The sequence below is a fragment of the Salminus brasiliensis genome, chromosome 3, assembly GCF_030463535.1.
Source record: "Salminus brasiliensis chromosome 3, fSalBra1.hap2, whole genome shotgun sequence".
Taxonomy (NCBI): domain Eukaryota; kingdom Metazoa; phylum Chordata; class Actinopteri; order Characiformes; family Bryconidae; genus Salminus; species Salminus brasiliensis.
The window spans coordinates 13,380,442-13,407,977 of NC_132880.1; the positions used below are offsets into that span (position 1 = coordinate 13,380,442).

The 27,536-nt window shown below is 41.0% G+C and overlaps 1 protein-coding gene across 11 annotated transcripts; it reads left to right on the forward strand.

Moving 5' to 3' along the window:
* The first annotated feature begins 1,649 nt into the window (after positions 1–1,649).
* Positions 1,650–26,750, forward strand: ubap2l (ubiquitin associated protein 2-like). 11 transcript variants are annotated; one of them, XM_072675563.1, is made up of 30 exons: positions 1,650–1,713; positions 3,809–3,946; positions 6,939–7,016; positions 7,604–7,714; positions 8,186–8,360; positions 8,842–8,937; positions 9,103–9,148; positions 11,575–11,619; positions 12,040–12,146; positions 12,411–12,473; positions 12,599–12,651; positions 12,734–12,819; positions 13,500–13,680; positions 15,191–15,392; positions 15,580–15,902; positions 16,194–16,366; positions 16,513–16,633; positions 16,800–16,839; positions 16,948–17,143; positions 17,228–17,291; positions 17,493–17,835; positions 18,092–18,180; positions 18,364–18,417; positions 18,539–18,620; positions 19,115–19,335; positions 19,954–20,059; positions 21,163–21,305; positions 23,956–24,039; positions 24,176–24,370; positions 25,155–26,750. In XM_072675563.1, exons 2-30 carry the CDS (start codon positions 3,851–3,853, stop codon positions 25,248–25,250), a joined length of 3,669 nt encoding a protein of 1,222 aa, XP_072531664.1. In that variant the 5' UTR covers positions 1,650–1,713; positions 3,809–3,850; the 3' UTR covers positions 25,251–26,750. The 11 variants fall into 11 exon arrangements, with proteins under 11 accessions (XP_072531664.1, XP_072531667.1, XP_072531663.1 ...); XM_072675566.1 differs by lacking the exon at positions 1,650–1,713 and adding an exon at positions 1,723–1,891 and having other exon boundaries at positions 21,163–21,309; positions 23,972–24,039; XM_072675562.1 differs by lacking the exon at positions 1,650–1,713 and adding an exon at positions 1,723–1,891.
* Positions 26,751–27,536: the final 786 nt, after the last annotated feature.

Genomic DNA, 27,536 nt, shown 5'->3' on the forward strand with positions numbered 1-27,536 from the left:
ACAACGGAAGACAGCTGAAGTAGAAGCAGAGAACACAGAATTTCTCTCCTGATTCTCTTCACATCATTTAATCAGGCGAAGAACACTATTGAGAAGGTAGGTTTTTCATTGCCAAAGTCTACAATAAAGAGCGGCATTCATTAAGGTAAATACAGAGGGTTTACTTCAAGATGCAAACCACTGAGAACACAAAAAAGGTGATATTGGACTGATAGAATACTAATCTAAAACATTATTCTGATCAGTTCTGAAACAAGATTCTTTGCACAGATCAAACCACAATTAACCAGACGTCTTAGGCAAAAGAAAAGACGGGTCCAAGGCATACCACGTTAGGGAGGCACTGTCATGACAAGGGACATGTATGGCTGCTAATGAAACCGGCTCCAAGGGCATTGCTAGAGATTTCTGGGCCCCATGAAAAGATATTGCACCAGGCCCCACAACTCTAACAATTCTGCCAAAATACTAAATAATTAATACATTGTCAGGGCCCCTGTCAGTCACAGGCCCTCAGGAATCATCCTTACTCCACCCCCCACTCTCACTGGGTGACTGGTATTTATTGTGATGAGACATCTTATAGAGGTAGAATTAATTCTGAAGTGTATAGAGTTATACTTTTTGCTCAGATTCAATCAAATGCTGCTAAACTGATAGGAGGGCAATTTACTGTATAGATGGGTAAAGCAGGACTAAGTCAGTCTTCTTAAATGGCCAAATGAGCACACTTTTCATGGCCTAAAGACAAAACCTGAGGGCAGAAAGAACCACAAACAACCACAAACTGAAGGTGTCTGCAATAAAAACCTGTCAAACTATCTAAATAGTGGAAAGTTAGCATTTATGGATGTCCATGGGTTCTAGACTTCAATCGATGGCTGCAAAGAATTTACATATTACAAATAAACCTTATATTTATGATCTTTTTTTAATCACTCACTTTTTAGTCTGAGAAAATGGAGGGACTGTGTAAAAACAATGGCTGTAATTCCTAAAGTATGAAGATTAGCAAGGTTTTTGTTAAACTCCTTGAATTAAAAGTTCATTTCAAATCCACTGAGGTGATGGTATTTTTGTTCTTAATTTAAGCCCTCTTGTAAAGCTTTTTCTAAACATTCTCAAAGTTATAATTTGGGCTAAAAAAGGCCTCTTTATTTTCTTTAAAGATCATTGTTTGGAGCTACACAAAGAAGAATAAATAGAAGCACATTTTCATTTGATATAAAATAATTATGGCTAGATCCAAAAAAAAAAAAAAAAAAAAAAAAGACAAATACCAGAGCAGTGCACATGGTGCACTTTATTATTATGATTATTATTATTATTAGTTGTAGCAGTAGTAGTAGTATAATTAGTAGTTAGTATTAGCTTTTATATAGCAACATACTGTATGGCACATACATTCGGTTAAATAACAAAAGAAAAACTATATTAATAATTAATATTGGTAATATTAATATTATAAATACACAAATGCGTTACATTTGACATGGGAACGAGTTTTTTTTATAGCAACTAATAATAAAGTAAGTACAAAAAAAGGTAATGGAAAAACAAGTGTGGAAAATGATCATCTACCCTTAGCTTTGCGATGCTAACGCTCTAAAGTGAGCTATAGCGAAGCTGCGGGCCGGGACGGTCACATGGTGGCGGTGTGCTGAAGCTGCAGTGCCTGTGCGCGCTTTGGGCGGCAGTGTGGAACACAAACAGGTAACGACAAACGCCGAGCTTGGCTTTATTGTCTGCGCGAGTCGGTTCGGCCTCGCACTCGGCTTAGGCGGAGCGCTCTAGGATTTGGGAGTTCGCGTTTTGGTTCTGGCTCATTTGGGACGTCGATTTCGGGGCCCAAATTAGTCGGCAAAGTTCGAGGCATCCATAAGGGTTTCTGGTCAGTGCATCGTTTGTTTATTTCTTGTCGTCGTTCGAGGCCTTCTGGGCCTCGGAGTCGAGTCCGGAGAGGGGCTGGAAATAGCGTGTCCGCTGCAGAAGCGGCTAAGCCGTCGACAGCGATGCTGATTAACGGAACGAGCGTGCCGAGAAAAGCTTAGGTGGTGTTCAGAGTTAGGAAGTACTAGATATATCAGGTATCTAACAACGTATGTGTTTGTCTCTGACGACAGTACAAGTTGGTAGGCGCCGTGTTTTAGCCGGTCGGCCATGAGGTTGAGACCGTGAGCGGTGAAGCCGCCCCAGCGTTTAACGGTGCTAGCTAGCTAGCGAGTCCGCTGTAGCCTAACGTTACTGATTTCACTTAATATATCCTACTTTTAGTTCGCTACACCCTACAACTACAAGCCGTATAACAATGACAAACTTATTGGGCTTCCTATAGGGTATATTCTCGTGACCAAAACTACTGTTTGGTGAAGTTACTTTAGTGTATCCAACCAGCCAACTTTTAAGGTAGTTGAGCAGGTAGCTAGCTAGCTAGCTATCTGACGCTAGTGCGCTAGCTAACTGTATACGCTAGAGCTGGATCGTTAGCTAGCTAGCTAGCGAAACATCAACGTGCTTCGCTGTTTTTGAGTGTGGTGTTAAAATGTTATTGGCGCCGTTGAAACTTTTATCATTTGTAAACATTTGTAAATTACGGCAATACGTAGCTAGCTAGCTACTTTGTTTGTTTCCTAACCCAGTGTACCGGCTCACAAGCTTCAACAGTTAGCTAGCTAGCCTTAAACCAACATTAGCAAATCTGGAGCTATCTCTAGCTAACCTGCTAAAGAAGCCAACGTTTGCTAGATAGCTAACTAGCTAGCTAGCTAACTCAGGTAGTACTAGCTAGCTACGTACCGCTGGCTCGTGTTTGACCAGCTAGCTAGCTAACTTGCATGAACATGGATTCACAGCTTTGTAGATATCTCACTTATCTAATTGTCTGCCGTGGTCAACCAGTCCGCTTTCTAAAGAGAAGCTACTCCGCGGAATCGCATCACAGGACAAACCGAGAGCCAAATGATTAATTTAGTTAGACAGTGTTCGATGTTTAATCCGGATTGCTAGCGTGGTTAGCTAGATAGCTGCCCTTCCTGTTTGTGTGCGGCTTTCGGTATCAGTCGGGCAGCCCCCTGCTTGTGTAATCGGCTAAAATACGGCTCTCAAACACCGTGCACTTCCATCGCTGGTTCGTTGTGGACGTGCTGCTTCCAGCTGGCGGTTGGCAGTGTGGTTGGAGCTATGTGCCCACATCCACGTTTCGTGCCTTCGCCTACTTTTCATAGTTGTGCATCTGCTCGGTTTGCAACACTCGTCGTGTGTGTTGTGTGCTGTAACTGAGGGGAAGGTTAACGACGGCGTCCATCTTTCGACCCCCCGTTAACGCGTTTAAACCGCGGTTAAGGTGCGACGGCTCACCGGGTTAAGCTGATTAGCTACTTCAGTTTTTGGGGACGTGCGGACTAAAAAGTGCGCAGTTCTGGCTTCTTGCTGCCACCATCCCTCCCTATTTCCTCGTGGTTTGTTGTGGCAGCCTGTCGATTGTTGCAACATTTTAAAGGCCGATATTTGTGTTAAATGTGTGGTGTTTTTTTTGTTGTTTTTTTTTGGAGCTAGCTGCTGTTTTATGCTTGCAAAATAAGTAGTTACCATTTGCACTCCTTTAGGCTTAGTTTCTAGTGTAATGTTACAATGTGGCAAGGATTTGAGTTTTCGAGAGGTCCTCTGGAGGCGTCAATTTCCTCCTGTGAATTGACTGTACATTATTTGCAGTTCTGCACTTTGTGGCGAAAGCCAAGAGTGTTTTACTTGAAAGTGCTTTTTATCTGCAAGAGTAAGTGGCTCATGTATACATTTCCTTTGTGTTTAGGTGTTATTCCTTTGTAAATACTGTTATTTGTATATACTGTAAATGATGACATCGGTGGGCGGCAGCCGAAACCGGGGTAACTGGGAGCAGACACAGGGTCAGACACAGAGCCAGTCACAGCACAAGCAGAGGCCTCAGGTAAGTGGCTAACACACACACACACGTGCAAATTCAGACCTATCCAACAAAGTGTTTCACTAGTTATGTCTATTTCTGTGTCGGCTTGATGGATTTTTCCTAGAAAAACAGCGTCCTGCTTATTCAGTCTTATTCAGCAGTAGAGTTTTTTTTGTTTTTTTTTGGCAGGTGGTTGTGTTTGAACCTGCTTACAGATGTGTAGAAACTCATAAGACATTGTATCCATGTTAGTACTGCAGTTATGATACTGGCTGCTTCTAAAACATTTAGTTTGGTCAGGGCAGCAGGTCGTATGTGGATTACTCGGTCATTGTTTGTACTGGAGCATGCGTCTTTGTATGAAACCATAATCATACTGTCACACTTGTTTAATCAGCATTCCTGGTTGTGAGTCATGTCTTGCTATTGGAGCAGTGTAACAGCTGAGAACTGCTACTACTGCAGAGAAATGTTACATAATGTGAATCGAAACATGTAATGTATTTCTCTTCAACACTGACACTCCTCATATGATCAGGGAAGGTCTGTGATGGGAATTGGCAATGTGACAGTATCTTATCCGTATCAATTTTATAACCGTCTGCCTTAGATTTCATGAATATTGTACAAAACAAAAATTTGTTTACTTGGATTTGGTGCAACAGTGTGTAAACTGTGTGTATAGAACTAAAATAATAAATTAAAGAATTTGGTTAAAAGTGGCAGTATTGGTGTGTTCATCTGGTTTAGATTTATCAAAAGACAGTGACCTTGTCATACTGTATATTGTGAATGTCTTCAGGTACCATAAGATTTGGTGACTGTGGTCTAAAAGTGTTTACACCCCCCCCCTTCCCCTTGTCCACAATTGCATAATCCAAAAAAAAAAAAAAAAGTTTGAGTTGTCAATATGATCTGGTCCTTTTGTACAGCAATCTCTCTGTGTGCGTTATCAATAAAATGTTCCCTCCTTTCAATATGAAGAAGTCAGTGTTGGTCATAATCATGTGCCTATTAATAGGTCAATTACTCCACACTGTTTATACATCTGAAGTGTGTTGTAACTAATTTGAAGAGTTTTCGGCAACAAATTTTAGTGCCAGCTGCGCTATCTGGGAATGGGACCCCCGGGATCTAATCTTATTTCGGCATTACTGTTGCAGTAAATGCTTGTGTTATCATGTAACTTAATAGGCTGAGCCAACCGCTTTCTGTCGCTTATTTTCGAACACAGGGAAAGAGTTACAAAAATTCAGCCAATGCCTACTATAGGCTGATGAGACAGTGTTAACTCCTATTACTTCTGAAGTCAGTTTTAAGTTAGCAATGGCTTAAACTGTTGGCAGACAGGGGTTGGGGAGGAGGAATCATTCTGTGTTTTAGGGATTTTCCCCACAATGGATGATGTGCCTTTATCTCTTCAACAGCTCTGCATGTTGTTGCCCCCTCTTATTGATCAAAAAAAAGTTTACTTTTCAGTACAGCTTTTAAATCTTTAAGTGCATGTGCTAGTCGCTCTGTTACCTTTACACTTATACTTTCCTTTAGTTTCCACTTTACATTACACTTTCTATAATAATGGCAACAAAGATGCGTATTCACCTTATTGTCTAAAATCAAACAAACAAATGTATGATGGCTTCCCTTTGGGTAAATTATGTAATTTATGTCTCTTTATCTTGCTTCAGGCTTTCTAAAGTAAAATATGACTATTGTTAGTAGGTTTGTACTAGGAGTGTAACAATTTACAAAAAGTGCCAGGTTAGTAATAATGTTTCCATCAACAGTGCTAAAATGTAATATTTTCATCAAGCAAAATTAGTATTTCCCTTAAAAGAGTCTGTTTTAGTTTATTAGAAACAATAAACTAAACAATTTATTAGAAACAATACTTTGACACTCATCTCATTTAATGTATGTTTTAAATGATCTTGGTCTCTGTGACATCACCCTAACCTAATTATCAGGACATTCTGTTCATTTTATTTTTTTCCTTGAGAGCCATTCGGCAAACCTCCATGTTTTCTTTCTGAACTGCTTGAGGACTTGAATTTAGAGCTGATTGTAGTCCACAAAAGATTTGCATTCCAGAAATGAGTGCTTCTCTGCCACTATGGGGAAAGCTGAGCAGAAATGATGCAGCCATGGGGGTGGCACATTGTAATGGAATGGACAAAATACTCGTTGTGATTCAATTGTACGTTTTAGACCAAAGGACAAAAACAGAAGTGTGGAATCCAGCACAGCTCACTGATTTCTCCATAATAATGTGCCAGTCAACTGATCAATTGAATCCGATGTGACAGAACAGGAAAGTCGCCAAACTGTACAAGAACCTGGTCCACTATGAGAGTTGCCCAGCAATGTTTCAGTGTAATCGCTGTATAAGAAATCTGTGCTTAGTCCACCCTATGTATCTGTTTTCTTGATCGACCTTCAATTAACGTTTATTGTATTATTTCTTTGTCCTTGATTACTACTGGGGCAGCAAAATTGCCATTCCTCTAAGCATCTCTTTGTGGAACTGACTTGACATATGGCGCAAAACCAACCAACCTTGCAACATTTAGTTTAAACCTGACTGGACCCAGACACACGTTATCCAAACCCACTGCTGCCCACATTAATTCAAAACCGAATAAAACTCTAAAGTAACTTTACACGTGGAAAGTTACCTAGCAGTGATGACCTTGAATGGCCGTCATACTCAGGTCCTTAATAAACAAAATAATGAGGAAAATCAGCAATGTAGATTTAAATTCCACTTAAAGGTATTTAACATTTGACTGTGTAGTGAAATGGTTTCACGTCTTGCATACTGCCAAAAACAGATAATGTAAAATTTAATTAATTTTGAAACGACAACTTCAGTTTCTCATCCCAAGCTTTATGAATGTGAGAAACTCATGAATAGAGTTCAGATGGATGTTTGAAAATAAAGCCATACAGTGACATTTTAGTGATTGTGTTAATTTATTTATTTTTATATTTTGCTTTTTCTTTTTTTGCCCAGGCCACCGCTGAGCAGATCCGACTCGCGCAGATGATCTCGGACCACAACGATGCTGACTTTGAGGAGAAGGTCAAGCAGGTAGGAAATAGTCAGTATGCTCAAAGCTGTGAAATATTGCTTTCAAAATCAAAATTTCTGAAGCAAGGAGTGTGGCTCTGGTATAAGGCAGAGCATAAGCTGAACGTGTGCAATTACACATTTAACTTGGTCGTAGACACTCACTCAAAGCACACCAGAAACCCCTCCATAGCTCCCTCTGTAGTTTTGAAGGGGACAGTGTGTGCTAGAATAAAGTTGGGGCTACTACCGGATGCTTTCTCTCTGTCTCTGTCTGAGCAAGAGAGCAACATAAAGCTCTAACACTTTCAGCAGTTGAAGAGGGAGGAGTAAGAGCGCCTGGTTCTATAGCTGTTCATTCACAAGAATGCTACTTTTCACTAGACCCTTGTTTTTGTTCCGTTCAATAACTTTGTATGTACAAAGGCGTACCATACTGCACATATTTGTGTATTCACAGCCTTTAAGTTAATTTGTATACTCAAGTCTAAATTCCAGTTATTTCTGATTGTGAAAACTTTGTAGTTAAGAGGTTATGGTCTGTTTAAAAATAGCCCTATGTGATGTTTGTTTTTGACCTGGTTGATCTTTTCTTGCCCTGTGCCCAGCTGATTGACATCACAGGAAAGGACCAAGATGAATCTATGATTGCGCTGCATGACTGCAATGGAGATGTCAATAGGGCCATCAATGTTCTACTGGAAGGAAGCCCGGACACTGTGAGTAAAGGCCACTGGTCTGTAGTGTTCTTTCTAGAGTTTCTGTCTAGAGTTGACATTAATGTCTCCTGGTGGGACACTTGCATACTAAAGTTGTCCTTATGAACTGCAGCATAGTGTTACTTCACTAAGGATTTGTTGAGTTGTATGTTAAACTGCGGGTCCTGCTTTACAGTACTTTGCCTCAGGGGCTTTCTTTTCGTTCTCTCCTAAGCACACCCAAACTTCTCCATAGCTCCCGTTGTAGGGGACAGTGTGTGCGCAGGAAAGAGAGGGGTCAGGGCTACTATCGGATGAGAGAGCAACATAAAGCCCCATGAGATGTCTTTCTCATTTTATGATGTTCTTTGTATACATTGTACGGTGCTTACTAATTTCTATAGAAGTAGCTTTTTGTGTGGACCACAACTACTCACTGTATTTTGTGTCTGATGCAGATGATATTCAGATATTTTTCTATTCCGCCCTCAGGATTCTTGGGAGATGGTTGGAAAAAAGAAAGGGGTGTCGGGCCAAAAGGAAAGCGGACAGACAGATGGAGGAGAAGAAGGGAAGGAAAACCGAGAGAGAGGAGGGGAGAGGGATGTAGCACGTCGCAGAGGAGGGGCACCAAGAAGGGGTCGTGGAGCTAGTCGCGGACGAGAGTGTAAGTCTTGTTTCAATGCTACACAGCAATTTGCAAGTTTGCAGTATGTTAAAGGAGCCATTTTGTGTAAAAGCAAATCGGTCCCGCACAGTTCATCGGTCAGCCAAGGCATGTGTTGTGCTATTTATTTGAACAGGGATGTCATGTTCTTTTGCGCCTTGCTTCAACTGATCGAATCAGATTCACTTGATGCTTAGTATCAGCTGTGACTCACCTGATCTGTGTTTATGTAAATAATAGTCAGAGTTTGGATAAAATGTTGCTGATTAGTACACAAGTCAAATAATTTCAGTAACCGTTTGAGACCTTCTGAACTGAATTTAGTTTGGTAATAACTTCTCATAAAACAGCCTGACTGACCTTCCTGATCATTCATCTCCTGTTTCCTTTAAAAACACTGCAGTGTAAATCACTTTGTGTATGTAGTGGTACACAGTGGCTCTTTGTACTGATATCTGTTTTGTCAACTCTTCTTCTGCAGTTCGTGGACAAGAGAATGGTCTGGATGGCTCAAAGGCAGGTGGAGTGGCTGGCAGAGGGACTGAGCGTGGCCGGCGGGGAAGAGGCAGAGGGAGAGGTTAGTTTTCCGGTTTTCTTCTGACTGAAGAAGGAATGCTAGTACTTTATGATTGTGGTACAAATAACTAAAGGTTTATATCAGGGCAATTATTGTGACAGAATTAATGGTTTTACAGATGTAATGCATTTCCATAGATACATCTAGTGTGTCTGAATTCTACAGGTGGTGCTGGTAGGAGAGGTGGACGTTTTTCAGCTCAGGGCATGGGGTAAGTTTACGCCTTTAGTGCACTGTCTCTTCCCACCTTTTTTCTCATGCTCTCCAAAGTCACTTCTCTCTTTCACAATTAAAACAGCACAGATTTCTAACACCTTATTAGGGAGCTTTTCAGGAACAGATTCAGCCCTGTACAGTGCCTCTGTTGGTGAATTTGATTTAAAGCTCTAGAAGTAAGTTTCCATCCCTTTCTCCGTCTATGCTTTGCCTCTTTCTTCTTAGATCAGCACCTTCTCCTTTTCTTTCTTTTTTAATTTATTTATTTATTCTTTGTTGTAAAATACTGTCTGTAGTAATCCCCCCCCCCCCCCAAAACCAACTCTGGGCTCAGGCTGTTCTATTTGTGGGAGCAAGTAAATTACAGTATGTGAGACGTTTGTAATAGGGGTGTAACGGTACACAAAATGGTTATACCACAGTTCTGACATTAGTTTGGTACAACTAGAAAATACATACATTTGGTAGAACTGAACATACAGCTTGTGTCTGTCTATACTAAAATAATTATGATGTAAATAATTTACCCATGATTGTGGGGGGGGGTGTAGATTTCTTAATTACAGTATTTTAATACTTTCTAAAAATAAGACAGGTTGCATCTCTCTTATTGCGCAACAAAATGCATTTCAGTGTCAACAGGTAACTACTGTTTTGTAATCAACTCTACAATATTGTTACTTGAATACTAGACTTAAAACAAACATAGTTTAAACATAGTTATTTAATCACAAGGGTAATGCATCAGTGTAGTGTAGGCAATAAAACACTCTTACACAGCCTTTTAGAAAAACAGAAAAATATAAAATGGTTGAATAACTGTCACATAATGCATGATGCAGTGTTATGTGTTTGTGATGCAAGCATCACAAACACTCAGTCTACCATTTAAGATGATCTTCATACTGCCAAACCTAACCGTGGTAAGTCGACTGCTCTGTCACACACTTACTTGCAGCAGTCAGTTTCACTTGTGTGTTGGAGATAACCAACTTAAGGGAACAGGCGTCTAGTGACTGGGAACTTGCAGAACTATGAAGTGGTCTTTTGCACTGGGATATGCTTTAAGCATGGTCATGCACACAAGATTCCCTATGTCTCACACAGTAATGCACTGCTAACATGATCGCTTTGGAGCTGCAGTTAACTGGAGTGATTCATTTGACTGTAGATTTCTGATGTGAGATGTGAAACTGCTATCCTTACCGTGACCGGTCAGGATGAATATATGTACCGTTACACCCCTACTATTTAATAACTCCTGAGAGTTGGGCTGACTTGACTCCTTTAACCCAGTACATGTTATGTTCAGGCTTGAGGTCCCGTTTCCTGTTTTTCCACCAGTGTTAGGCAATTTTGACAGTGTAAAATGTTTGTGTGCTGAAGTTCTAGGTGTGTTTGGGTCTTCTGCATCACAAGTGTGTCAAGCATGGGATTCGAAGTTTGCTCATCATTAACCTCCGTTGCTTTCTAACATTGTGCACTGCATGTCCAAAAGTTTGTAGCCACCTGATCATTTAATGTTTCTTCTATAATCTAATGTATTAATGGGGAATCTGTCCCATGTTGCTGCGGTAACGGCCTGTAATCTTTTTTTTTATTTTTTTTTTTATTCTAGATATTGGAACCTTATTATAAGGATTTGATTGCTACCTGAGCATTACTGAGGCCAGGAGCTAGTATAGATTACTTCTGCTTCTAAACATCACTCCAGAGCATCATAGCAGTGTTTGACTGTACACTATCTCTGAGGAGAATGCAGTTCCACTGCTCAAGGGTCAAAGTCGATCATTGCTAGGTGTGGATTGACCCTACACTTGTTTCTCCAGAGCACCACTATATTGACATGCACTCTATTGTGGCTGCCTGTGAACTTTTGGACATATGGTGTATAATTTTAACAGTTTAAACTGGTAAGGTAAATGTTATTCAGCCAAGTGCATTTGTGACTTTCCATTGTTTAATAGTTTCTGCTGTTCCTTCTTTCTTTGGTTGGGGGCTCCATGTGTATGTGATATTTAGCAGCACCTCAGTTGATCTTTTTCCATATTTTGTAAAATTTAGTTAGCCTATATTATGCTGAGGTAGGATTTTAAACCTTTACATGGTCTGTCTGCTGTTGTCAGGCTACTTGTTGGACGATGGCTTGTTGGAGCGTGTGTTTGGACTTTGCATGTGCTTTTTGGTTTGGAAGTTAATCTCTGCTTTGAAAACTGTAGTCTGTGACAAGTTGACACATTTGCCTCTAATTCTTGGGGTCATTTGATGCAGGCCATTATATCTGATTTATGGTATTAAAGTATAATTTAGATACATGTGCTTAATATTTTATACGTGAAAGTTACCTGCCGCATCACACTCAGTCCCTTGTACCCAACCCTATGTCGTGCTGCTTGTAACTGTCCCTGTTTCTTTCTAAAGCCAGATTGATAAGGGCCCCAGATACGATTTGTCAGGGGATGAGAGGTGAGTTAAATGTCATTAGTTTATCAGTATGCCAAACAATGTGTGGAACCAAAAGCAGGCAACTTTTGGGAAGTCGGGGAGGGGGTAGATTAGGTAGTACAGAACAAGTGACCTGGAGTTTTTTGGCTCTTCGTTCTTGGATTTAAAAAAAATAATAAATGCTGCAGTAGTTAGCATGTTGCCTGTATTTTAAGATAGGAGGCACAGTGTTGAAACATTTTGTCTTTGAAATGGTACTTTCAAGTGTTGCTGTTTTCTACTGTATAGTTATGGTGATATAGCTTGCGTAGTGTGCTAGGCTGGATCTGAAGCTGTGGATTGTTTTTGTTTTGAAGGGTTCCTACCCCCCCTCCTCCCCCGCCTTGCTGTTTTGTGAGAGTAATATCCAGTAAGGTCTTCCCTTCTTGTGTCTTTTTGCAGTACGTTTAACCCAGCAGACTATGCTGAGCCAGCCCAGACAGAGGATAGCTATGCTGGGGGAAGCACTTGGAGCAACACAGGCAACCTGGAACCAGAGGATGGAGCCAGTGTGTATCCCTCCAACGCACTTCATTTTCTCAACACACATACCCTTATTCTGTTATCTCCACACACTGTAACTGTGTTCATGCAAAATGTTTAGTTTACTCTGCTTAAGATCACTGAAAGTCACTTATTGGTCTTGTGCATTGCATACACTTAATATATTTCATCATTTTTATCATTGTCTTATGTACATGCATGCTGTTATGTTCTGTTAAGTTTCTTTGCCATTTTAGCTGTCTAAGATGTTGATTTTTAACATTTTTCAGCGGGACTTGAGTTTACTGGAGGAGAAGGCACGAATTACCCTCAAAAGTTTGACTCTGCTCCTGGTAAGCGTGTCCGCCATCTGTGTTGCCCTGCCAAAATTTAAATACATTATGTGCATTATGGGTTTTGCTACTCTAATAATTTGATGATGTTTCTTCTCCATATGCCCTTCTGTCTTCTTTCTCAGGTGCTTGGAGAACTGTTACAGACGAGTGGGGCACTGAGGACTGGAATGAGGATGTAAGTTTAAACAGGTCTAACGGAGCATTCTATTTTAATGGGGCAAAATGTACTTAATTGACTTTTCTTTATGTTCCTGAAGTTGTCAGAGACCAAGATATTCACTGCCTCCAGTGTGGCTTCTATTCCTATGCCACAAGAGAACGTCACTATAACTGCTGGACAGAGGTATGCTATGGGAATCATGTTTTCAGACTGTTCTATGTATAATTTACTAAGGCTAAAGAGTGAAGTTTGCATTTGTATTTAAGAGTAAACCACCATGCTTGAATAAATGACAGACTAAATGTATTTCTGGCAGTGTTACATTATTGAATTTAGCTAGCTGTTAACTTCATAAAGCAGTTTTAATACAGTCATGCAGCTGCGGTGGCATCAGCACACACCTTTTGGTAAAAAATCCATAAATTGAAGCATGCTTGTGTTCTAATAAATCAGAACCACAAACGTGCCAAAACCAGATTTGCCTTAGTCATACTGGCGCCACCATGATTGACCACACATGTTCAAGCATTTATACCCACTTTACTTAATTCTGCAATGTAGCTATATCCATTTCAGATGTTGTGGAACACATACTGGCTGAGATCATGTGAAAGGTGGTGTTAAAAGAGCCTAGTAAATTTGATGTTGAAGTGACTTGCATACAGCATTATGATGAACAAAAACAAAAGGCTTATTGTTGCAATTAATCTGTAAATGAATAAAAAAAAGGACAATGTGATTTTGGAATTGTGTATTGAAATAAAAAAAAAAAACAAGTTTAGAAATGATCTGATTCATAAGACATAATTCGAATGATCAATACAACTTCTGCTTACTGTGTCTGTTTACCTACTTTATCACAGGATTGATTTGGCAGTTTTGTTGGGCAAGACTCCCCCATCCTCCTCCTCTGAGACAGAGGCAGTTCCACTTGAGGCCCCTCAGCCTCCATCTCTGTCTCAGTCTCTGGTCTTCAGCAACTCCAAACAACCTGCTCCACTCTCACAACCCTCCTCCAGCACCTCCTACAGTCAGCACAGTATGGTAAGGGAATATTACAGCTTTTCAAAACATTGTGTTGGTCCCATTGTACTCAAAGATGCATTTATTCAGTATTTTAAGTAGTTTGTTGTGTAAAATGAATGTGTCTCCCTGACGTCTTTTCTTGGATGACTGCTCACCACCTCAAACCCCAGCAAGACAGAGCTGCTGTCCATCCCGGGAACTGCTGGATCTTGCTATCTCCTTTGAGAACTCACTGGTCACTCCATTTACAGACGCTCGAAGCCTTAGTCTAGTCATGGATGATAAGTTATCGTTCTCAAGCCATGTTGCAAACGTAACTCTGTCGTGCAGATTTCTCTTGTACAACATCCAGAGAATTCGACCCTCTCTCTCTAAAGAGGCCGTCCAGGTGCTCGATCAGTCTCTTGTCACTTCAAGACTACTGCAACTCCCTTCTGGCTGGTCTCCCTCTGCGCACCATCAGGCTCCTGCAACTTATCCAGAATGCAGTGGCGCGGGTCGTCTTCAACGTTTCTAAACTCAGCCATGTCACTCCACTGCTGCGTTCTCTTCACTGGCTTCCCGTAGCTGCCCGCATCAGATTCAAAACCTTGACGCTGGTCTACAAAGCCAAGAACAGACCAGCCCCTCCATACTTGATGGGAATTGTGAAACGCCGATCTGCACCAAGAGACCTTCGAGCTTCAAGTACAGCTCAGTTCGACCTGCCATCCCTCAAAATCCACGGAAGACAAGTGTCCAGGCTTTTTTCTGTCCTGGCACCAAAGTGGTGGAAAGAACTTCCCTTGGGTGTCCGAACAGCAGAGTCTCTCTCTGTCTTTAAACGCAGACTAAAGACCAACCTCTTCCAAGAGTACTTGGGCGAATAGTAGTGATCACCTTATTGACTTGTTTAAATAAGGTGACTAAATTGGTAGTGTCTAAACTAGCAAAGCACTTTTGTAAGTCGCTCTCGATAAGAGTGTCTGCTAAATGCTTTAAATGTAAATGTGGTTTTATCAAGCCTATTAAAACCACTGTTATTTTTCGGCTTCTGATTCTTTCAGCTTTTAGCTATTATTTGTGCCTCTTTCTGTAGCTGTTTGTTGTGTTTCTTGGAACAATTTTTTTTTTTTTTCCAGTCTTTTCCCTGGCTATCAGCTGCACTATACTAAACAATGCTTTCTACAACTGAGCTACTTCAAATTGTGCTTCTGCAAACTGACACTTTTTGTCAATGAGTGTTTATCTGTCCTGCATCTAGCTAGCTGCAAAGGGACTGTTACTTAACAGGATTGGGGTTTTGGAATAGGCCTGTTTTACAGCCCTATCTTGGTCATGCAAAAATTCATTTCAAGTGAAGAAACAGGTGTTTGAGGTTCACCTTTAATGCTGAATTGGGAAAAAATGGGGGCATAATGAACAAAACTAAATGTCTTTTAAATGATTGTTTTTGTTTGCAGTGCCAACGTGAAAGTTAAGTTAAGCATGTACAAAACATGTAATGCTTGAATAATTAAGAGTTGATGAATCTATTTTGTCTCATCAGGTGAGCATGCTAAGTAAAGGTTTTGGTGAGGTGGGAGACACTAAAGGCAACAATGGCAGCTCCACCAGTGGTTCTCAGTTCCTGGAACAGTTTAAGACTGCCCAGGCTCTGGCTCAGCTTGCGGCCCAGCACTCTCAGAGTGGACCCCCGAACACCGGGCCATCCACTTGGGATACCAGCCCTGCTACTTTGGGACAGTATGGTAGGAGAGCAAAGATTTAAAGCTGTGATGAGTTTTAAAAGCAGTACAGAACATTTTTCTTTTTTGTGTGTTGAGTAAAATTAAAGTAGATTATTTTACTTGTGTAGTGTGTCTGCAAGCATTAGGACATGGAGATTCTTTTAAATATTGACTTTTTGTTTTATTTCATCCAAAATATTTTGTACAGATATAAAATCCCAGACTGATCCTCTGGTGCACAGTCCTTTCACGAAGCGACAGCCCTACCAGCCCACCTCCACTGCTACTTCCATGATGGATGCCTTCCTGCAAGATAAAGCTCCACCATCCACAGCTTCTTCCTTGCCCTCCCAGTCCACTCCCTCCGTCTCTTTGGCCCAGACGGTCTCCACCCCACTCCCAAAGCCTTCAGGACCTGCCCCAAGCCAGCAGATGTCTCCAGGACCTGCTGAGCCACAGGCCTCTAGTCCCCTGCCTCTGCAGCAGCATAAGCTGAAACAGCAGAAGAAGAGAACATCTATTGCCACCAAAGTTAGTATTTCCTCCTTACCATATTAACACAGCCTGTGTCATTTGTTAGGGTACTGTACATAGTATGTAGCAGATGGTCCTGTAACTTCGGATAAATTGCTTTTGAGTTTTGAGTTGAGAATTGAGTTTTGTTTAAAAAAAAAAAAAGAAAAAAGTTTAATCCATGTTACCATGATGGTGGCTTTCAGAATACGCATTTTGAAGCAAAGGTCTGTGCACTGTAACACATGAATATATTTCCAAACATTTTGGTTTGGTTTGCATCATGTGAAATTAAATGTTCTCTGTCAGATTCCTGCTTTAGCAGTGGAGATGCCGGGTTCAGCAGATATATCTGGACTAAACTTGCAGTTTGGAGCATTACAGTTTGGCTCAGAACCTGTCCTCCCAGACTATGACGCCACTGCAGTGGTCACCACCACTGCATCAGGAAACTCTGCTCAGAACAGCCTCTGTGCTAGCAGGTTCTAATTTCTACACATCTTTATATTTAGTTTTGATAGTTAATTGAGTTTTATTGAATTTGTGGAGACCAACCTGTTGTACCTAATTTATATACCTAATGTTGTACCCTGCAGCGTATGCCAATCATTCATTCTCTCTGTTGTAGTGAGCCGGCCTCAGCCCTGTCCAACCCCACTCAAATGGAACTGTATGAACAGAGAACAAGCCAGACACGGCGCTACCCTCCCTCGGTCTCCTCCTCCCCACAGAAAGACATGCAGACCAAGGTAAGACTTCATGTTCTGACCAGCATATTGCCCTGTACAGATATGTAGGATCTATTAAAAATTTTATTATTTCACTTGAATGTTCTTTTATGTCCTGTTTTGTGATTTAAAAGGCTGTTCTGTTATATATTTGCTATGAGCTCAGTTGCCATTTTTTGTTCTACAGAATGGTTTTACTTCAATACAGACAACACAGTCTCTGGAAGGTAAGCTATTCTGTTGCTTTAATTGCCTGTGCTTCTCTTATTCTGTTTTTATGAGTACTGATTGGTCTTACTATGTATGTTTGCATCCCTTAACTGTTTCTTGTGCAGCTGCAGCAGGATCTGCAGTGTCCACAAAGCCAACATCTGATGCAGTTCCACCTTCCACTGTGTCAAATATAGTCTCATTAACAGACCCAGCGTCAGGCCCGACTTCTCTGCTGACAACCTCCCATCAGACACCTCTAACTGCTCTAGGGCATGAAGACCCTTCATCTAACTCGATCGTTCCTCCACAACACACCAAGTAATGAAGTTTTAAATTGTTCTTACTCTTTGTGTGAGTGATGGAAACGTATGAATGTTATTTAATTTTTGCTTTTTCTCTCAGTTCCATTTCTACGCAACAAAACAGTTTGGCTCCTTCAGGCCGCACAGCCAACACAAGTCTGCTGGTAAACCTTTTTCTGTGCTTATTATTTAGTTAGTTATTTACCTATTTTTGGCCTCAATTTCCTCCTATGAAGGCAATTAGCAAGACTCTTCCAGTCCAACTAGATGTCTTCGCCATGCACTTTGTTCATGTTTAACGATTTGTTCATTGTGTTTTTGTACCTACCCCCCCCCCCCTTTATTTATTTATTTTTTTAATATAGCATTCAAGTGTGGATGGAGACTCGAGCCTGCACTCATCCTCATTCTCCTCGGTGTCTGCAGTTGCCCCCTCCTCAGTCGTCCCTTCCTCTGCCCCCTCCTCCTCCTCCACTGCCCTAGTATCTCACAGTGCACCTGTTCCTCCTTCCTCATCTTCGGTAAGCGCGGTCTCTGCCCAGTCGGGTCTGGGGCCGGTCAGCAGTCTGACTATGGGCCTGAACAGCACTGGTGGAGTCCCCTCCATCGTGCCCCCTGCAGCTGTTGCTGCCGCATCCTCATCTTCAGTGGCCTCAGCTACTGCTGCACCTTCATCAGCCTCTTCATCACGTAGCACAGCCGCCTCAGGTAAGAATAGAATAGTAGGAGACTGTAAGTAAACACTTTGATTATTGACCGTTTGTGGGCTGCTTTAGCTGCTCAGTAGAGTTTCTTGTGAATATTTTATTGACAAGCAACAAAAGCATTGTAACATTTAACAGGGGTGATGAGTTTTGTTTAAATCTGTTTGGCTAAGAGATTTGTGCGCGCTGCAATTCTGAATGCAGCAGTTTCCTTGTGTACCGTTGTATTATGTGAATAATTTTGTCTTGTTTTCCTGTAGGGAAAGCACCTCCAAACCTGCCACCAGGAGTGCCCCCCCTGCTGCCTAATCCATACATCATGGCTCCTGGCTTGCTTCACGCATACCCGGTGAGTATGTTCCTCACTGTATTTTAGATGGGCTCTTTTGTTTACACTAGTTTTTTCATTCCATGTATGCAAGTGTTGGCGGTTACATTTCCAAACTTGGGCCAACCAGAATTAAACTCTGGCCTGCAGAAACTTAAGGGGTTTTATTTATTTATTTATTTATTTATTTATTTATTTTTAAAGCCACAGGTTTATGGCTACGATGACTTGCAGATGCTGCAGACCAGGATACCACTGGTAAGGCTAGCCCAATGTTCATAACTATTCTTTGTACATATCCAGTGTTTAAGAATGTGTGCCTCATTTTCTACTGGTAACTCTTGACTCTGCTAATCATAACGTATTAACCTGTCTATAGGATTACTACAGCATCCCATTTGCTACCCCAACAACCGCACTTACTGGAAGGGAAGGCAGTTTGACCAGCAACCCTTATTCTGGTAAGCCTCTTGCAACTTTTTAATGTTTAATAGTTCCAGTTATATAGTACTTAACAGCTGGCCTGGTCTGTTTATTTAATTATTTAATTTCCCTGAAACTATCCAGACGCCTATACACATTTAGGTATTTAGTCTTGCTTCCCGTTCCCAGATTTGCTTTATTTGTTTTAAAAGTTTAACTTATTCAGCTGTTAAACTGAAAATTGTGGTCAAAGGCTGTCCTGCAGCATACGAGTTGACCCTGTTTTGCATTTCTGTTACAACTCAGGGGGTCAGTGTATGCCAGAGAAAATAAGCAGTTGTTCATGAATATCCTTCAGACATACGAACCAGTGTCTGACTGGAATGGACAGTGCTGCAACATGCATCCTTACTAACTTTATACATGAGTAGCAAAACCGAAATGACTTGGCTGGCTTGGTTTTCTTTTTTTTTTTCGGTTTTGTTTTTGCTTTTCAACCCACCCCTTTTTTCCTCTTCACTGCTCCCTTAAGCTGGTGACCTGACAAAGTTTGGTCGAGGGGATACATCGTCTCCAGCCCCGGCCACCACGCTGGCTCAGCCTCAGCAGAGCCAGACCCAGACACACCACACCACCCAACAGCCCTTCCTAAACCCTGCACTGCCCCCTGGCTACAGCTACACCAGCTTGCCCTACTACACTGGTGTACCCGGTCTGCCCAACACCTTCCAGTATGGTCCTGCAATGTTTCCGGTAAGAACTGCTTCATTCATCTGCGAGTTGGAATACTTTCTTACCCTGACATGTTTTTGTAAACAGCAATGATGAATGAGGCTCTTGTGAGCTTTTAGATCGTGACCATTAACTTTTTTAGGTTCAGTGACTTTTTTTTTTTTTTTTCCCGTTTTACCTAAATATAACCTTGCAGTATGTAGAATGTGACTTGAAATCGTCATGTTAACCAAATCCCTTGGTTGTTTACAAACCTTCTGCAGCATCTGTTCACTTTCTTAGTTTTCGTCAAGACTGACCAGTAACCTGTGACACCATAGACTTATGCTATAGGCATAAGAATCTAAAGCTGTTGACTTTATTAAATGTAATATTGGATGACTACAGCTAGCAATGCTTACCGGATCACTTCAGCTACTGCTCAAGTTTAGCAGATTAAGATGGCTTAAAAAACCCCAAAAAACACAGTAGCCGATGAGACTAAATGTCAGAATTTGATACAGGCCCAATCACTTACGATTGATATACTATTGATCTACTATTTAGCTAAAAAAAAAAATGACTTGGTTGTTAATCACTTCTTACTGAGGCAGTGGAATCACTGGACAGAAGTTTGACTTTCTAATGCTGTTTCCTCAGGTTGCGCCTACCTCCTCAAAACAACATGGTGTGAATGTTGGGGTCAATGCTTCAGCCACACCCTTCCAACAGGCTAGTGGTTATGGATCCCATGGATATGGCACTGGTAAGTTATTCTCCAACATTTGGTTTAGTTATGAAGGACTTCTAATTATATATGTGCATGGGCACATGATCTAAATTGGTTGATGACTAAGTGCTAACAAACTGAAGGGGTGGGGTGTCTAAATCACAAGTTGGCATGATCTGTCCCTAACAACAATTTCAGTTTCTTAAATTAGCCAGGAAGCCATATTGTTCAGTTGCTCTTAATAGCAAGGATTACAATAAAGGCAGAGGAAATGATTGTGGGAAGTGGGAGAACTTTGATTGTGGAGTTTGCATCACTTGGTATTCAAATTGGAGTCTAATTTTTTCTAGGGTGTGGCGCAGTTGCCTAGCTAGGTTGTGGCTGCCTCTACTTCTTCCTGAATCTTGTTGCAAAATGAGTGACCTTTTAAAATCTTTAAGACTTTGATTACCCGCAGGTGCGTTATTTCTATTTTATTACCATTTATGAGATTCTTTTGTTTGTGTGAGTGAGATTCGCGTGTGCCAAAGGACCATAATCCTTGACATGCTGCACTGTTGGTTGCAGAATAGTCGTGTGTTTTGGCGGTCTCCTTTAGTGGCGCTGTTAGCAATAATATTGGGGTGGTGAGGTCAGGGGTGGACTTGGTTTAGGTGGTGGGTCAATACATGCTTATCCACACGCTGCCTGCTTCTCCCCCGCCCCCCCTCTAGTCATGTTCACCATGTGTTGGCAGTGTCTGTTTTACTTCTTGCACTTCTTACTCCTATTCATGTCTTCACTTATTTAACACAATCAGTTTAATTTTTTTTTTACCTCATTTCCATTTATTTTCTTTGCTTTCTTTGTTCTGGTCTTCCCACAATGTGGGTTTTTTTGTGGTTTTTTACTTGGGCCGACATTCAGTTTCTTCCCCTTTTTTCCTTTTTTTCATATTTTGTTCCCCCTTTTGTTTCAGCACCCATTGAATGTAACCTCTGTGTACAGAACACGCACAACACAACATCCTCTGCTTGCTGCTTTACTGCCTGTCCCCTTCCACTGCTCCACCTCCCCACACTCCCCACTCCTTCCTTCTGGCCCTGCCTGGTGTGTGTCTAACGCTGTGGGGCTGTGGCTGTGTGTCTGACCGTTTGCAGGCTATGAGGATTTGGGCCAGGCTTCAGCTGGGAGTGGGGATTTCTGTAAGGGCGGCTACGGCACCGCTGTGGCTGCCGCTGCTGCTGCCGCCGCCGCTGCTTCTGCACAAAACAAGCCCGCCAGCTCAGTCACCGCGCCGGGAGTTGGTGAGTGTAGTCTCACGCCAAACCCCTACCTATCCCCTACCTTTTTTTGGCTTTTTTTTTTGTGTTTGGTTTTTGGTTTTTCTCCCCACCCTAATTTATTTTCCCCCACCCTACCCCTCCTCCCCCTCCCTCCGTCACTGCCACTAACCTCACCAGGGGAGCCATGGCTTGCCACCCAGTGCTAATAGACCTGAACGTTTAGCAAAATATGTCTATTTTTGTAGTTTTTGAATCCAAAGACTGTTAAGATCTTACATGTTTGGCGAGTGTGAGCCCATGTGTACTTTTTGGTCAGCGGTGGTTTGCACCTCACAATCCAGGGGCCTTAGCGGTGGCTTTTGTAATTGACTAGTAGATTTCAATATGTTTGGTCTCATATCTGTATTTGAACCTGATCCAGACTGTATGTGCTGCTCGAGACCTCCTGGGCTCGTGGGTTTCGCACAGACAGGTTTTATTTAAGTGATGTATAAGTTCAATCAAGGGTGTGGCTAATGAAATTGTCAACTGAATTTGGTTTACTGGTTTATTAGATAGGATGGGGTGTACTTTTTCATGTGGGTGATGGACGTTTAACAAATATGTTCATTGAAGATTTAAATGTTAATTTTTTTCTTAACTTAGTTGGATCAAAATTAAATTTTTTATCCTAATATTTTATCCTAAATCTGGTCGTCTCAGATATAAAAAGTCAATATGACCGCATGACCTGAGCTTGTATGGCCTGTGAGCATAAATGCCTTGTTTATCATTGCTGACAACTTTGTGCAAGTTCTGCATGCTTCTCTCCTTTGTGGTTTGTCCATCCAGGAAATACACACCTGGAATGCTGAGATGATGAAAGACAGTTTAGCTAGCTTGCTACTTTGGTTATTGTGGGTGCATTAGTGTTTGCTTGCTTAGTTATTTTGTCTTGAACAGAGTGAAATAGTGAAAACCTCTTAGCATGAAGATGATCTACAGGCGTGAAGAACATTGTCAGATTATTTGTATAGAGCTTTTTACAGCTGACATCACAAAGCAGCTTTACAGAAATCAGTAATGAGTAGTGATCCAGTAACCGATCACAAAACACAAAAGCCCTGGTGAGCAAAGGTCAACAGTGGCTAGGAAGAACTTCCTGCCCTGAGGAAGAAAACTTGGGAGAAGATTAGATTATTGATGATTATTGATGGGCACAGTATCACCACATAAATCTGTTTTTTATTTATTTAATTTTTTAAAATTTTTTAAAGGTGTGCAGATATAATATCATAACTGATACTAGTGATGGTAAGAACAAACAAAAGTAATGATGGTTACTGGTGGCAGTAATAAAAATAGTAAATAAAGCCCACATAAACTTTTAATGACTGTAGGCAGGTAGCAGGAAGGTGTGCAGAAGGTTGTGTGTGTGTGTGTGTGTGTGTGTGTGTGTGTGTGTGTGTGTGTGTGTGTGTGTGTGTGTGTGGTCTCCAGCAGTCAGTCTTTCATAGGAGTCAGGCCAGACAAGTGGGCAGTCATTAACTCAGCAGCCCTGTTACTAGTGACTATTCTGCTTAGCCAGGATTACAGCCTTTCCACTAAAGGGGAAGTGTCTATGCGACTGTTTGTTTACAAAAGCAACTTGGACCTAATAAGAATGAAAACACTAATTAGCTAATTCCTCCCTGTAGGCCAGGGATAAAACTGGAAACATGGGAAAGCTATTCCTTTTTGTCAGTTGAAGAATTGAATGGTTTTTTGTTTCGTCATTAGATCTTTTTGTGAAGTATTCCTTGTAAAATAGGCTTTCCTTAGCCACAAACACTTTTAGAGCTCAGATTTAGTTAAATGCTGCAAAACCGATAGGATGGCACTTCACTGTACGCATTTACATTTATGGCATTTAGCAGACGCTCTTATCCAGAGCGACTTACAAAGTGCTTTGCTATTTACCCAAGAAAACCTTAGCTAGTTAGAGTAGACTAGTGGTTCAAAGATACCTTTAGGGTATGCGTAGTTACGAGTAGTTAATGAGCCAAGACGGACCAATTACTTTTAAGTCAGGAGTTTGAGTTTGTTTCTTAAGTTAATAATGCAGAATTTACATTTCTGGATCAAAGCAAAGTCTTATTTTAAAGCCACTTTGCTGGTGTACAGACGCAAAATAAAAATGGTTCCTGTCCAAATGCTCATGGACCCAATTTTTCTTAAAGCTTCCATATACTACAATTGTATTTATATTTTTTTCCACTGAGTGTTTGCATGGTTGTATTCTCCAATTTTTTTATGATATATTTATTTTTAACATACGATTTCCAACGCTCTTTTCTGATTCTTTTTTTGAGACACAATACTGTGTGTGTGTGTGTGTGTGTGCGTGTGCGTGCGCGTGAGACACTGTGGAAATAAGTGTTGATTGCACGTAGTGTCATCTGGAATTTAAACCTATTGTATTTCTGGTTATATCGGTGTTCTTGTATACTTCTGATAGACGGCTGTTGTGCTTGTTTCCGAAGCCAGTTGTTTGCAAGATAAGCTGCTACAGATAATCTCATACAGTTCTCCTTATTTGTATGTGCCGTATTCACTCACTAGGCTTCAGGGTTTCCGTTATTAGCCTTGTGTGTGTTTAGCAATGGTCATATTTGATGAATAACACTGTGGCTCTCTCTCTGTCTGTGTGTTGGCTTTCCCTCAGGTGTTTCGGTGACATCCAGCAACACAGGAGTTCCTGACATTTCAGGGTCTGTTTACACAAAGACACAGGTGAGCCCCCCCCCCCCCCCCCCCCCCCCCCCCCCTTGGGTAAAGCAGTATTTTTCTATATCTTTTTTTCCTGTCGTCACTTGTTGGTCATGTTTGTCTTGTTTTTTTTTTTCTTTCTTATTATCTTTCTTTCTAGTCATTTGACAAACAGGGTTTCCACACGGGGACACCAGGTGCCTCCTTTAGTCTGCCCTCAGCACTGGGGAGTGGTGGTCCAATCAATCCTCCAGCTGCAGCTGGCTATGCTCCCGCCCCCTTCATGCATATTTTGGCTCCTCATCAGCAGCCACATTCCCAGATGTTACACCACCACCTTCAGCAGGATGGACAGGTGAGAGATGGCAGTGTCAAATTATTTTAGAAGCACATTGGCATAAGGCTTAAAACCTGACAACTTGACTGCAACTCTGAATAAAAGAGCAACACATTTACACAGCCACTTGTTTAACCTGCAGCCCTTATGTTTAATTTTCAGTTTGTGTTGGATACAAAGAATTTGGCCTCTGTCTTTAACCTGTCCGTGTATATGAAAGCGCACATGCACACTAGTAATCTCAAACATTGTGACAGTGAGCGCGCATGCTAAGATTAGTAGACAGCCAACGCTCAAGGGCCCAACAGGGGTAGCCCGGGTATCAAACCCGTACCTGTCCTCAATAACCCAGTGCTCTAACGGCTCTAGTTTGTCAGCTCTAATAGTCTGTCTTAACAAGAGACCTCTTTTTAAGATAATCATTTATTAGTCCCACCGTGAGGAAATTGTCACCGCAGCAAAGAGATAGCAAGACCTTCAGATGCAAAAACAAGAAAGATCAGTAGTCCTAGAGATACTTAAACCAGGTCATTTGGCATCAGCAATCATGCCAGAATGTTTCTAAATAGCTGCTAATAAGCGTAAGGCTAAACAAGAGGCTTTTTTTTCACGAATGCAAGTTACATTCTGTAGTCCTTTACAGGTGCCTGAATGTTACAGCGTTTACCGTGAAACAAACTTCAAATAAGAAGCTTGCTTAGTTATGTATGATTCTCAATTCCAAGGTTCTAGTTAGAGCATCAGCATAGGCCTCAGCAGTGTGGTGTCTTAAAGTGCATGTTTTTCTTTTTCTATGTTACAGAGTGGCTCTGGACAGCGCAGTCAGAATGCTTCCATTCAGCAGAAGTCCCAGATCAACAAGTCTGCTTACAACAGCTATAACTGGGGAGGCAATTAACATGCCCCATTTTCCAATGTGGTGTGCAACAGGCTAAAATTAGGGGACCCTTTTCTTCCTCCCTAAAAAAAAGTAAATAAATAATTAAGTTCCCTCCTGTGCCCTTCTTCCACCGCACCTCTCTCCTCTCCACATCTAGTGTCTCTGCAGTACTGTCTTGTATCAGTGGTGATGCTGTACTAAGAGGTAGCACTGTGGAGAGGGGCGGGGTGGCCAGCGGAGGAGTCTTAAAGAGGAAGGGGTTTAGAGGGTATATGGTTCTAGTAACTTAGGCCTTCAAGAGCCAAGTATTGAGTGTTTGGAGTTTGTATTGTGTTAAAAAAAAAAAAAAAAAAAAAACCCAACCCCTTCTCTTGTTCTGTCATGTAACATAGAGCTGTTTTCTAAAGTTTTGTTTTTGCTTTTTTTCTTTTCTATTGGATGTTTATTTTTGAGGGGTGAGGGAGAGTGGGAGAGAGGTTGGGCTTGTTTTTGTTTGGGAGTTCCTTTGTTGGTCTCTTGCGCTCTCCCCTTCTTCCCCACTCTTCTCGACCTGCACCCTGCTTTGGGCTATCAGTTTTCAAACCCAGATACACCATCTCTGGTTGTGTGTGTGTGTGTGAGGGGGGAGTTGTTTCCCCATCTCCCCGCCCCCTCCTTCCTTGTTAGGTTTTTACCAAATTTTATTTTTGGGGGGGAGGTATTGAGATAGATCAGCTAAAGCAGTTGTGGAGTTTATTTTTTACCAAATATAAATATATAGATATATAAAAACATGTATACGAGGGCACAAAGATGTTGGATATGTTCCAAATGTGTGGGAGTGTGGTTTCTTTTGTTTTGTCCCCCTCCTCTTGTTTTTCCCCCCTGCATACTGTAATAAGGGTGGCCACTGGTGTATGAATGTTGGACTCATAAATAAACCCTTTTGAGCCCTTAAGTATTGTACAAGTTTGGAATGAAAAGGACACTGTTCACATGCATACTCAAGCTCCTTTCTAAGAAACATCCCAGTGTAATGTCTCTTTTTTTTTTTTTTGGTTGTCATCCCATTGCTTCTTTTTTTTTTTTTTTGGGGGGGGGTGGAAAATGGTAAGATGGCTTGGCATGACTTTCTGACCTCAGAGGGGTCACTCTCTTTGCTGTTGGACAGATGCTGTGAACTGGAGAGGTCAGACTATCGATAGGTTCGCCCTGTATGTTCAAGCGTGTATTAGTACACTTTTTTTTTTTTTTTTTTTTTTTTTTTTTTTTTTTTTTTTCCCTCTCCCTGGTTTATTTTTGTTTTTCCTCCTGAAATATTATACATTGCAATCTTCTCCCTCTCCTTTAAAAAAAATCACCTTTCCCCAAATATTATTTTATTAATATTATGATAATTAGGAAAGTACTGATGGAGAGAATTGTATTATGGGTTTCCTTTTTTGTCAGTGACTTTTCTTTTTGTACTGTGCGTTTTAAAAAAGAAAAAAATAATTAAATGGATAAACTTGTCTTGTACATATATATATAAAAACACAAGTACTGTAGTCCATGTTTGTTCAATGGCTTTTTTTCCCCTCCCCTCTCAAATCCTTAGACACAGACTAAACGTTTGTTTCATGTTTTTTTTTTTATTATTATTATTTTGTAAAAATATATATATTATAAATATTAAGTAAATAAACAGGAAAAAGACATTTTCATCATTTTGGATGTGAATGTCTTTTTTAAGAAAACCACATTTCTGGATGTCACGTGCTTTCTAAATAACGGTCTTCCTCCTTTGCTAGCTTCTCATCACTTTCGTGTAATATTGATTGGGAATAAACTCTTTACCCTCAAACCAGCAGCCGCTGCCACGTGAGCTCTGCAACTGGCCAGCTCTTATCTTTTCGCCCTGTGTTGCAGAATTTGGATCTAGGGGTTTCATTTCATGGAAAAAGAATTGAGGGTGGTTCGATCATATCCTACCACTTCTATTTTTGGGGTGTTAAAACAGCTGCTGTTGGTCTGAACTCCTGTTCTACAGAATATCAGTTATAATTCAAAGTGAGAATTAGAGGAAAATAATGTTTTAGATAAACTGAGACTTCAGTTAAACTGACATGTTGCACTCTGACCACTAAAAATTTCACAGTGTAGCGATACCAAACCACTGCTCTCTCTCTAATGCAGAGATTTACCAAAAACAAAGTTTCACCAACATTTCGTTATCCCTGAGGTGAGTCAGTAACACTCCATATTAACACGAGTAATGGAAATATTTTATTCTTTTTTTTTTTTTTAAAGCATTAACTGACGTCCTAAAGAGTGATTTGTTGTAAA